Raw genomic sequence first — 13,189 nt, 5'->3', positions numbered from 1 at the left:
CCCCAGCTATAAGGCGTCTGGGGTGCTGGTATGCTTCAAGAAATGCTGTCTCCTGTCTTCCCAGCTCTTCCCACTTCTCTTTTCTAGACGTGACCCTCCTGCCTCAGTCTCTTGCATGCTGGCATCACACGCATGCGCCACCAACCATGCCTGGTTCTTTCCCAGCTTTTGTCAAGTTCTGAGGCACTTCTGAGGGGCATTAAACTCTTAGCCTGAATCAGCTGCATAAGGGTCCTCAGCCTATTATCTGGGCTGGAAGCAGAAGCAAAACCAGAAGCAGATCCAAGGGGTTAAGTCATCTATCTGTGGCCACGCCCTGACTCTGTGGCAGGAGAGAAAGCTAGGCCTGGCTTTTGGCTCACACTCTAGATCTGAGCCCATCCTCTCAGCAGGGTCCTGCCCTCCCCACCTCCTCCCTAGCTTCTGGGCTTTCTCTTCTGACTCCCAGAACTGAAGATGCCCAGCACAGAGCAGCTGCCTTCTCAGGTCACGGAATCATATTTTTACAAGGGCTGGCTCTCCAGGGGGCTCCCATCTTCCCCACCCAGGCTAAGAATAACTAAGTCCCAAGCCGGTCTGAGACTCTCAGGCAGCTGTTCTTGCTCTGTGTGTAGGGTGGGCGGAACTCAGAGTCTGCCTTGCTGAAGCAGAGGAACCTTGGGTGAAGATGGGAGACCCCCGAATAACTCGAAGACTCATCTCCAGCCCGAGGGGCTTACCAGGTGACCTGGAATGGAAATGAACCCTGGATGGTGCAGGTCAGCAGTACTGTGGTGTACTCCCAGACAGCGTGCGATCGAAGTGGGATCCAGAACCAGGGGCCCCGGCCAGAGCACAGCTCAATCAGTTCCTTGGCCTCCAGGACCTTCTGCTCTGTCTGGAGGTGAAGGGGGGTGTGACTTCCAGAGGCCAGGGATGGCTTCCCCACCACATTGCCCCCTGACACTGGTTGAGCCCTCATCCCCACCATCTTGAGGCAGTGCTGCTCAATGGGCAGGGAATGTGCTCTAGGGAATATGTTAAGGGAGTACAGGCAGAACCTCATTCTTTTTTTTTTTTTTTTTTTTTTTTGGTTCTTTTTTTCGGAGCTGGGGACCGAACCCAGGGCCTTGCGCTTCCTAGGTAAGCGCTCTACCACTGAGCTAAATCCCCAGCCCCCAGAGCCTCATTCTTATCGCCTATAAAATGAGGACAGTGAAGAGACTTATTTGCTCATCTCTGTAGGGATTGTGGCGAGGAGTAAATCAATCTGTGAAGCACACAGGGGTTATGTAAAGAAGCCCTGTGAAGTGTGACCTGGGCAGGGCGCAGGGAAGGGACCTCAGACCTTCCACAATTGGTCTTCTAGACCCTAGGAAGTCGCTCTAAAAAAAATCTAAGCTCATTTGATTTCTACCTCAGCACAGAGCTGCCATAACCACGTCCGAGTCACGGAGGGGAAACTGAGGCTCAAGAAGAGCCCGAACTTTTCTCAGGTCACCTAGCTAAGGGTAGGGGCATCAGAATCGGAATCTAGGGCCTTTTCCTGAATAAAAGTGCAGAAGGGGGAGGAGTGAGGATGGAGCATGGGCAGGGGTCAGATTCAAGGCTGGGGTCTCCCCAGCGCCTGCCTCACCCGTTGTCGCAGGGCCTTCCTGTCTCGTCTCTGACGCAGCAGTCTCTGCGTCCGTAGGAAGGCCATCTCCATCCGCTCTAAGTCATTGCCAAAGCCAATCCGCTTCTGTCCACGCTCCTCCAGCTCTACTCTGGTGGTCTGGCGTCTCAATTTAGCTTCCCTGTAAGACAGGACTCAGACATACCGTAGAGGCCGGAGCAGTCCTACCCCGCACTCACACGCTAGCGGTACTTGGAAATACCCTTTAGGGAGAAGCTCAGCCTTGTATCCTTGGATCTGGCAGACACAGTGGAAGGAGACTGGGGGATGTGGCTCAGTTAGCAGAGTGCTTGTCTCAAATGCGCAGAGCCCTTGGGTGTGATCTACAGCACCGTATAATACACATGCTTTCAGCCCCAGCACTCAGGAGAAAGGAGGACCGGAAGTTCAAGGCTATCTTTGGCTATGTAGCAAGCTTGAGGCTAGCCTAGTCCATGTAAAACCTTGTCTCAAAAAAGCGCACATGTAGCTGTGTGCGTGTTACGGCCAGAGTTTAGTGAGTGTGTAGTTAGGAACGGAGCGTGTAAGACTCCTTAACAAACAATTGGCCGGTTTTCAATGTGTCCAAGTGGACAGATGTCCCCTCCTCATTTCACAGGGCAGGAAAGTCCAATGATTTGCTTAAGGACAGCATGGCTGTGTCCCAGAGTTTTGGTCCCTCTGGTCACAGGCATGCAGGGACCTTCCCTTGCTTGTGAATGTTACCAGCCCGTACCCCATGACCAAAGTTCCTCTCTGAAACCTTGTGGTAATGAGACTGGCTGCTTGGGGACAGTCATTTCTTGCCGTGGGGACTTGTCCAGGGGGTGGTGTGAGGCTTGGCCTCACAGTGTCTGGTTCGTACTCCTCTCAGGCCTTCTCCTCCAAATGGAACTTTGGACAGATCCATTGTGTGTCAGTGGGAGCCCACGGAGAGGTAGGGGACTGGAGACCAGGGACAGGGTCAAGATAAAACAGCCCTTCCTTGTCCAGTGACAGTGTGACTTACCAGGACAACTCTGAGGAGGCTGTGAGGGCCAGGGCAGCAGCCAGGGCATAGTCTTCAGGGCTGAACTGCTGTTCCTCCTCACTGGCAGGAGAAAGGGAGGTCACGGATCTTGGGGGAGTTTCCTGGGGTCCCTGAGACCATGGCCGTACATTAGGGTACCAGAGGCAACCCTGAGCTCCCTTCTCAGACTGAACCTCCCTCTCGATGTGGGGGTCTCAGAGAGCAAGGATGTCTACCCACCCTGGACAGGGCTGAGCCTCCTTTTAGGATATGAGGCATCCCCTAAGGACTTGTGTTGGCAACTTAGGCCTCAGCTGTTGGAGATACTCACTGAGAAGGGGCTGCACCATAGGGAGCATGGGGGCCACAGGACCGCAGGGGCCACAGGGTCACAGGGACCATAGGACCACAGGGACAACAGTGACCACGGGGACCACGGAGGCCACAGGACCATGGGGGCTACAGGTACCACAGAGGCCACAGGGACCACAGGGGCCACAGGACCACGGGGACAATGGAGGCTACAGGGATCACAGGACCACAGAGACCATGGGAGCTACAGGGACCACAGGACCACAGGGACCACAAGGGCCACAGAGGCCACAGGGGCCACAGGACCACGAGGACCACAGGACCATGGGGGCCACAGGAACTGTGTACTCATTATTACCAATCCCTGATGGGTTCAGTTTGGTGGTTTTATAGAAAGCAGAAGAAAAACATCTAGAGGTGTAGGAAGTAGGTTATGGGGGCTTTGCCTTGGTCCAGGCTCCACCTTCCTTCCTTCCTTCCCTCCCTCCCTCCCTCCCTCCCTCCCTCCCTCCCTCCCTCCCTCCCTCCCTCCCTCCCTCCCTCCCTCTTTCTTTCTGTGTTCCTGGCTACCCTGCCAGCATAATGTTTGTTCTGCCTCTCGTCAGCTTCAAAGCAATAGAGCTAAGACTGAAGTGCACCCCATAAAGCCCATAAAGGGCTAGGAAAACAAACACTAACAAAATAAATCAACAAAAACTTCACTCTTCTTCTCCTAATGTGTTTTTCAGGTACTTTGTCATGGGGACAAAAAGTCCCCAACACACTTCCTGAGGCACTGTGTCTCCTCTCTGTAGAAGACTGCCCCCTTGTCACTTTTACTCAGTTGGGGGTGTGGGGTATCTCAGAAGGTGGGCCTGTGCTACCCATCTAAGATGGCAGTCTCTGGACAGACGTGTTATGCATCCCCTTCAAATTGGGGTCCTGGGGTGGAGCCACGGCCAGGAGGGGCCACAGGGCCAGGGCACACCTGCTGCGGTAGGTTCGTCTCTGCACAGAAGAGCCCATACGCAGGCTGTGCTCCCGCTCCTCCTTCTGCTCCTCCTCATGCTTGTGCTCCAGCCTGTGGACCTGCACGGTCTGCGAGGCTTGGGGCTCCCCGGCACTTCCAGGACTGTGGGGCAGAGTCATGGCTGCAAGCACAATAACCTGTCAAAACCAAGGTGCATGCATGGTCAGCCGTCCTACCCTTCCCAAGTGCTCCGGGCGCGTGCACGAGAGGTTGTTTCTCTGTACAGCAGTGGTTCCAACTTTCTTAATGCTGCCGCCCTCTAATACAGTTCCTCATGGTGTGGTGGCCCCAACCATAAAAGTATTTTATGTAATTTTGCCGTTGTGAATTGTAATACAAATATCCAATATGCAGGATATCTGATATGTGACCCTCCCCAAAAGGGGTTGAGAACCCCTGTTCTATAGGAGCATAGGGATTGAGGCCTGAGAAGGTGAGGGACCGCAGTGACACAGCTTCTCTATTGTCCCTTGTAGCTTGGCAGTGGGTGAGCAGGGACCCAGTGAGGAGCAGAGCCCTGGCTGCCAGCTGCAGTCCTGTCCACCCCTCTCTCCTGGGCTTGGCTTTCCAGATGATGAGAGACTGCACGCTGCTCTCCCAGGCTGGGTCTAGTCTCAGAACCGGCAGACATCCTCTCTCTGTCTAGTCATACCCTTGAGCCTTCGCTGGTTTCCTGACCCCAGCCACTCCTCCAGACTTAGCCTGAGGGCCATGTTAATACACAGTATGGGGACTATGAGTCTGTGACCCGGTGCAATCCTGTGACCCTAGTTTCTCATTCCTGCTTCTAAGGGAGTGGCCTTGGACTTTATAACTTGGCTTTCCCTTGGATAAAATGTGTCCAGCACACTCCTGGGATGGGCGACCAAAAGGTTAACTGAAGGCCTGGAGAAGCGAGTCCCACCTAAGTGTCAGACACTCCCACCAACTTCCTCGGAAGCCTTGTCAAAACACAAGAGGCCTAGAAGGTCTCTTCTTTAATCCCTTTGGTCTTTTTAACCTGCACCCTATAATTTGCTTCTCATTTAGAAAGCGCCTCCTCTTCCTGCTCAGTTCCTGCCTGTATGTAGGCTGCTTATGACTCCCTGGTTGTGGGGCTTAGCTACTGAGTGTCGCCCATGGGCTTAAAGTTTGGTTTTCTGTGCTGCCCCCAGCTGTAACCATCAGGGAGGTCATTGGCTTGCAGTAATCGGGAACCATTAAGGGCCGCTCCCAAAGGTCCCTTGGCTCCTGACAAGCATCTCAGCAGAGCCAGAGGACAATTGCCCACTCAGGCCTGGCTGTGACTCCTCCTGGCTAGATAGCATCTCTGCCGGCAGAGAACTAGCCAAGCCAGCTCACGCTAACTCTAACGCTAATGCTAACGCTAACGGTTCTTCCTCAGCCCACAGGGTTGACCCCGGGGGTGGGGGGGTGGGGAGCAAGGCTCCAGCCAACAAGGAGGGTTCCTGTGCTCTGACATCAGCCCTGGCCCTCTCTCTGTCCTAATGAGGACAGCGGCCCACTGGCATTTGGCCTTCAGACCCCGTCCTCTGTGGTGAGCCATGAATGCTTTTTAAAGCACTGACTAAAGTGTGGGATTAAGCAGGACAGGTCAGTGGCCTCCACTGCCCTTTCCCACAGGATGAGAAGCAGTATGAGCGGGACTGGATGCTCCCTGGCCAGTGGGTCGGCACAGGCCGGGACAGGCACGGCTTCCTTGCTTCACCAAGGCTGTGATGATCTGGCCCTGGTTAGCGGAGGATGTTCCTTTCCCTGCAGAGCCCTGTGACCTCATCCCCTGTGTGGGATGAACACGGCAGCCCGAGGATTTGGGACTGCAGGGTCTGTGCTTTTTCTCGGCCTCTGGGGTCGAACAACCAGGATTCAACCTGCACACTCCATTGCTGCTGGACCTGCTGGACCTGCCAGCTTGGGCTCCCTGACTGGCTGCTGCTCCACACAGCGAAGACTCCAGTTCCAAGTATCATTCCCAAGGGCCTTTCCTTTTCTTTATATTTAGCTTTCATATCAAGGAGGACCTTCCATGAGACATTCAGAAGACCCAGGGCTGCACAGACTAGTGAAACGAGGCATGGAGTTCCGGGGTACCCTGTTTTCACTTGGGGTAGCCAAGTTCAAATCTACCAAACAAACTCCTTTCCCAACATACTTACACACATACACTATAAAGACACACACATAGATACACACATACCCTACAGGACATGAACACACACACACACACACACACACACACACACACACACACCTTATAGCACAAGACAGACACAAACCCTACAACACACACATAGACACATACTATATAAAACACACACACACACACAGAGAAACATATACCCTACAAAATACACACACATACCCTATAACACACATATACACACATACCCTATAACACACACACAGACACATAGCCTTCAATACACACATAAACACTATAGATGCACACGTCATACAAACACACATACCCCACACACTATAACACACACACATCATTGTCACACAAATACTACCCCTATTACACAGTAGACACACATACATGAAAACCTATGCACAGACCACCCCGCATCATGTACACATACACAAGCCCATACACCACAGATACACACATACACTAGAGTTACCTACACTACACATGTACCATCGATACCACCCCCATAGGTCATTCGCTGTGGAAAGTTGGGGTGTTCCTCAGCAGGCATCCCTGCATGTGACTCACAGAAACAGCGGTGTCCACTCAGGACAGTAAGAAGCTCCCTGGTCTCTTCCTGCCCTCAGCTCAGTGAGGACGAGTGAAGAATGTGATCCCGGAGCCTTGTAACCGTCTTAAATATAGCAGCGCTGGGACAGAGCGGTGACAATGGATGGGAGCATGGTGAGGGTGGAGGCAGAGGGGAGGGCCGTCTCTTCCTGCCAGCCCTGCTAGGCAGCAGCAACAGGTGGGGTGGCCCCCACCCCCTGCTGCCCCTCCCCCACCCCTAGCTTTTCCACCCCACCCTGCCCAGAGTGAGAGCCATGCCTAGGGCTACAGCCTGGATTGGGGAAACTGGACACACATGCTCTCGGCTATAGAAGTTGGATTGCAACTGTCCTTCTGGTTGCAGGGTACCCTGGGGAAGCTTCTCCCAGCTGAGATCTGAATTCTTTCCCCAGAGACAGAGAGTGTCACAGTGCCTGGCTTCATGCAGATAGCACAGAGAGTGTGACCTAAACGTGAAAATTTTGATTCTCTCCACTAAGGTGGAGATGTGTGGCTTCTTCCTGTCTTTCACCCCAGCAGTTGTTGGCGCTGCTCCGGGTCTGCCCATGGTTGTGTGTGGTGAGGCGGGGTGGGGACAGGAGCTAGGGAGACATGGGAAAGGAATATGGCCCTCCAGAGCATGTGCAGGTCTGGGAAGGTTGTACAGCTCCAGGTCCGAGAACATGGCTTCACTTCTAGCCTCTTCCTCAAACCACAGCACCAAGGTCAGCTCTGCTGGCTGCACCTCCTACAGGTTCAGAGGCGACTCCCTGGGGAGAGAGGAGTAACACTGAGCTCTTCAGTCCTAATCTTAATCTCCTGCTTTACTTGAAAAGCCCTTTCTAAGCTTCCCAGATTCCCCTCTTCCCCAGACCAGTGTGTAGCAACTCCAGGGGAGGATGCTGTCACGTTCTGCTCCACATCTCTCTCTCTCTCTCTCTCTCTCTCTCTCTCTCTCTCTCTCTCTCTCCCCCTCCCTCCCTCCCTCCCTCCCTCCCCCTTTCTTTCTTTTCTTTCTTCTTTATCCTTAAGGACAACTTATGTATACGAGTGTTTTACTTGCCTGTATGTGTGCCTAGTAACACGCATGCCTAGTTATTGAGAGGCCAGAAGAGGGCGTCAGATCCCCTGAGGCTGAAGATACAAATGTTTGAGAGCCAGGTAACCTGGCGCTGCTGTCTGTGTGTCTGGAAGGAATTCAGATCAGAGAAGTTGGAAACCTCCCCAGGGTAACCTGCAATCAGAAGGACAGTTGCAAACAAACTCTATAGTTGGGAACACTGTGTCCACTTTCCTTAAACCCAGGCTGGAGACCTAGGCAGTTCCCGGAGGTAGGGACTAGGGTGGGGAAGTGGGGGAGAAGGCTAGAGATTCGGTAGGAGCAGCAGGAGGGAGGGTTACCCCATCATGTGAGTGGCTGGGAATTGATCCTGGGTCCTCTGGAAGAGCAGCCAGTGTTCTAACACTGAACCGTCTCTCCAGCCCTCAATCATATTTTAGGGGTTGTTGTTTAGAGACAAGGTTTTGTTATGTAGCCCAGGCTACCTCGAGACTGACAATTTCCCTGCCTCACTTTGAATGCCATGATTCCAAGCCTACCCCACCCTGTCTTTCCCGTTTCCTATGGTGATCCCTGTCTAGAAAGAGTTCTGTGGACTCAGACAATTGCTGTGACGGCTAAGTGTGATGTGCCTCTGTTCAGCACAGCACAGTGCTGACCTGTTGTCCCTGTCCTCTGAGGCAGACTAAAGGGACGAACTCAGGCACATGGCAGAGTTGGGGGGACACCTCATATTCTGTTCAGGATCCCATTTAGTCCCTGGCTTTATCGCTTAAGCAAGTCACCTTGTTCCGGTTCATCTCTTCTTCAGGGGACAGTGATGACTGCCTCACAGTCTTCTGGAAGGGCAAGGTGCTGCAGATTTGTAATCTCAGCCTCCAAGGGGCTGAGGAGGATGGATCCAGGCATCCAGACCCAGCCTGGGCTACACACTGAGACCTTGTCTCCAACTGGATCCTCTGAAAGAAAGGGTCCCAGTAATGTCCATGGCCTCCCCCACAACACCAGACATAGTTTAGACGGTTGATAGACCAGGGCTCTACTAGTCACTCAAACTCTGGGGATATTGAAGGGCGTGTCTCACCGCACCCATCTGGGCTTGGGGTCCATTCCCCTGTATCCCTCAGCTGATCACGCATGGTGATGCAGCCCCATATCACTGGGTCCTTTGTAAGTATGGTCAAACCTCAGTCAAGAAACTAAGCAGACCCTAGCAAGCGCAAGGCCCTGGGTTCGGTCCCCAGCTCCGAAAAATAGAAAAGAAAAAAAAAAAGAAACTAAGCAGACATAAGATGATCCAACTCCCACAGCTCTTTGCTTAGATGACAGGCACAGGCACCTCTATTCACAAACAAGGGCCTTCTCTCCATTATTATTATTGTTGTTACTATTATTATTGACAAGTCTCACTACATAGTCGAGGTTGACCTCGAACCCATGACCCTCAGTACCTTGAGTGATGGGATTACAAGTGAGTAGCATCATACTCAGCCTTCAGCCTTCTTCCTGAGCCTCAGTTTCTTTAATTGTAGCCTGGAGAACGTTTTAGACAGTAGGTGTGCTGAATTGTCTTGTTCTCTCTGTCCCTACCCCAAAAGAAATAATTCCTGGAATGCAGTGGGCCCTCAACTTGACTTTAACAATGAATGGAAAGCCAGGCATGATAGTGCATGCCACTTGGGAGATCAAGGCACGAGGACCAGGAGTTCAAGTCCACCCTAGAGGATGTAGCAAGTTTGAGGCCATCTTGTGCTAACAAGACCCTGTCTCAAAATAAATTAATTAAAATGAGTGGATAAATGCTGTCTCAATCTATTTGGCCTGGTATATACTAGGTCATTTATAGAGGACGACATCTGTTACTATTCTGAAGGCACAAAAGTCCAAGGTCAGGTTTCACATTCCGGATGTCTTAGATAGGGGGTTTCTATTGCTATGATGAAACACCATGATCAAAAGCAAGTTGGGGAGGAAAGGGTTTATTCAGTTTACAGTTCCACATCGTAATCCACTACTGAAGGAAGCCAGGACAGGAACTCAAACAGGGCAGGAATCTGGAGGCGGGAGCTGATGCAGAGGCCGTGGAGGGGTGCTGCTTACTGCCTTGCTCCTCATGGTTTGCTCAGCCCACAATGGGCTGGGTCCTCCCCCATCAACCCACTAATTAAGAAAACGCTCTACAGGTTTGCCTACAGTCAGATGTGACAGAGTCTGAATTGAGGCACCCTCCTCAGATGACTTTAGCTTGTGTCAAGTTGACATAAAACTAACCAGAACAGCTCTGGTTGTGTCTTCATGTGACAGAAGAGCCGAAGAGCTTAGGACACGCCCACCAACTCCTCCTCGTGACCCAATCAGGTTGTAAAGACACCTCCCCTCCTCCGGGCGTTGCGTTAATGGTTAAGTTTCGGCATCTGAGGGCTCCCGAGATGGTTCAGTGGGTAAACTGCCTGTAGAGCAATCTTGAGGAGCTGAGCCAGGCATGTGGCTGTAATTCCAGCACTGGGAGGCAGATTCAGGAGGATTCTGGGATCTTGATGGTCAGCCAGTTTAGCCAATCAGTGAGCTCCGTGTTCAATGAGAGACTCAGAAAATAAGGTAGGGCGGGATTGAAGATGACACCAATGTTGACTTCTGGCCTTCACTTAGTTGCATGCGCGTGCGCACAAGCACTACACTCGCGCCCCCCCTCCCCCAATGCTTGCACCATGCTCGCACGCATGCCATGGCCTGTTGAATGGTTGTGAGACTAAATTGCCACTAAATACAGGAAATGCTTGGCTTAGCATCTCACTTCTATTTACATCTCTCTCTTTTCCTTTTCCTTTATTTTTTTTTATTTTCTTGGACTTATGACTAAACCAAGGGCCACCTCTATCAACAACTCACTCCACAACTGATTTTCCCCCCACAGAGCTGTCCATGGCCGATGGCACCAACTTCGGGTTGCCATAGAGACTTGCCTACCTAGATGTCTCCTCCCTTGAGTCCTCTGAGATTCTGGGTCTACTTCAGTCTCTTCCTGTGCTCTCTAGCTCTCACTCTGGTTCATTCCGGCTGCTGTCCACCTTTATACACAGCAGGGGAAACTTCCTGGTTTCCTCCCTCCTTATATCCAAACAAAAAATGGCAGAGGTAGCAGGGAGGCTGGGTTAGGGATCTCAGAGCTCTGACTCTCAACACAGTGAGGATCCAAAGGAAACAGGGCTTCTTCTCCCTCTCCCCCTCCCCCCTCTCCCTCTCCCATCATGTCTATGTCAGTTGCCGTCCTGTTTCATCCAGCCACAGATGTACACCGTCCTGTGGTCCAGTGTGTCCACTCTGCATGTTAAACACCACATCATTCAGTCAGTCTAGCTTTTGGTATTTGTGTTCAAGTAACCTTTACTGCACTTCCTACATTGCCATTCGTTCTATTATGTGCTTGTCTGTCCCTTCCTGCCTGGTTTACAAATTAAGCTTTATCACAGAGCAGAACGTTTGCAGGATCGGTAGCGTCTGTGGCTTCAAGCTTCGTCTGGACGAGACACTGTCATCTTCACACTTGGAAAACCAGACAATTGCATCAAACCAAACCTAACCAAAAAAACCCCCAAACCATGCCGTTTTAGGTGCGTTTCCCATTTATTTATGTTGGGCTGCATTCACAGCTCTCCTTGTCTGTGCACAGCTTGTGAGTTCCGGCTGCACAGGGGTCCAGGGTCTTGGAATGTTCCCTGGGGGGTTCTGAGGTCACTATTCTTTTACCCCTGGCTCTGCCTTTCCTTGTTAGGCAGGTGACTTGGAGACTCCCTCTTCTCTGGCTGGGACAGGGCACGGCAGGCAGGGCTGGAGACTTTCCAGGCTACTGGGTCAGAGTGTAGCGCTCTCAGAAAAGTCAAGCTTACCATCTGGCCCTGGTGGGACTTTGACAGCCTGTCTGGTAGCAGGCAGGATCCGCCCCAGCTATGGGCCTGGGATGCCAGGGGAGGAGTGTGTATGGTGATCTGAGAGAGGCCCTTAGAAGGAGGCCGAAGGCTCCTCCCCAGACACTCCAGGTTCTTCCACATTTTTGTTATGGTTGCCCTGGGAGCTGACAGCCAGTTTATGGCCTTCCATAAAAGTGCTCTGTAACCCTGGTTGTACTGACCAGGTGAGAACAGGCCAGTCATTCAGTTGTAAACAAAGTAAAGACGGTTAACCTTTGGCCTGAGATACTGAGTCAGTGACCTTGGAGGGAGGTTAAATATTAATGATATATAGATAAGAGACCCACCTGTCACCATGTCATTAAGGGGATCCGGTGGGGAAGAAAAGGGGAAACACAGGTGAGCATGGCGGAAGGATACAGTGTATAATCCAGCATAGCGGAAGGATACAGTGTATCTCTGGAAGGCCGTGATGACACAAATGGAGTCCGGTTGGGTGTCAGAGATCTAGGGCAAGAAAGTGATGGAGAGGGCACCTATCTCTCAGGAACCCCTTAGGGACCCCATACTTTGTATTCTGCCAAACTCAACCCCCAAGAATTCAAACAGGGTGGAGAGCATCTACCCTTGGCACAAAGGCCCTGTGTTTGAGTTGTAAACTCCACAGCAGGGCCTTGCATTGGCCTTGGGTGCCTCCTGGTAAGGCCTGTCTAACAGGAGAGAGATACGACAGATGCAGCTTCCTGACAGCAGAGAGCAAAGGCTTCTTCGTGCTGTGTGCAGACACGGGCCAGAGGGCCAGGCTGGCATAGTGCATACGATGTGTCTGGGGTGGGGCGGACAGAAGCCTGGGGCTCCCTCCATGCAAAGAAGGCCCTGTGAGATGGCCTCTGCCCAAATGGCTTCTATAGCATCAAAGAGAAGGCTCTGTGCCATTCGTTGCTTCTCTGGGCCAGTTTCCAGAAGGCTCTGTAGAGACTCCTCTTGTCTGCCCTAGATAGTCCAGTTCCTGCATGCAGCAGTCTCTAATCCATGAGAGAACGCCCAGGAGCCAATGTGAACAGGAGGCCCTCCTCATGTTTCCAGATTAAAAAAAAAAAATCCCAGCATGAGACAGCGGCCAAGTAATGGACCCCGCCCATGTGCTGGGTGCCACAAAGCGATTTCCAGACATTAATGTCATCCTCGGCACTGCCTCAGAAGGTAAGTGTGATAGTGCCCATTTCATTGATGGGGAAGCTGAGGTCTGAGCTCAGTCACTTGCTTGATATCCTGTAGATGATGGGTAGAGGGGCTGGAATGTGAGCCCAGACAGGATTTGATTCCAAGGCCTTTGGATTCCAAGGAGCCATGTTCCTTTCAAATGCTTTTCTCTGGACCCCTGCCTGCAGAAATGTTTTAGGCGACACCGCTCACCCCCTGATGGATTAAGGAGTCATTCCTGGGTGAAGCCACCCATAGCAGGGAAAGAAAGGTTCCCTGACTGGGAGTAAGCCTCTACCACACTCTGCCCTCGAG

At 52.1% G+C, this 13,189-nt stretch overlaps 1 protein-coding gene across 2 annotated transcripts in view; it reads right to left on the bottom strand.

Annotated features, from left to right (window-relative positions):
- The window catches only part of Myom3 (myomesin 3), a 50,397-nt gene extending 43,631 nt beyond the window's left edge, over positions 1–6,766 (bottom strand). The window contains 5 exon segments of one of the 2 annotated variants that reach the window (NM_001107987.2): positions 720–877; positions 1,616–1,775; positions 2,643–2,723; positions 3,922–4,100; positions 6,683–6,766. In NM_001107987.2, coding sequence (NP_001101457.2) covers positions 720–877; positions 1,616–1,775; positions 2,643–2,723; positions 3,922–4,082 — 560 coding nt within the window. In that variant the 5' untranslated portion in view covers positions 4,083–4,100; positions 6,683–6,766. 2 annotated transcript variants of the gene reach the window in all.
- Positions 6,767–13,189: the final 6,423 nt, after the last annotated feature.

This window comes from Rattus norvegicus, chromosome 5 (genome assembly GCF_021556685.1).
Source record: "Rattus norvegicus strain SHRSP/BbbUtx chromosome 5, alternate assembly SHRSP_T2T, whole genome shotgun sequence".
In the NCBI taxonomy this organism is placed as follows: Eukaryota; Metazoa; Chordata; class Mammalia; order Rodentia; family Muridae; genus Rattus; species Rattus norvegicus.
This window is presented reverse-complemented; position numbering and strand designations above follow the sequence as displayed.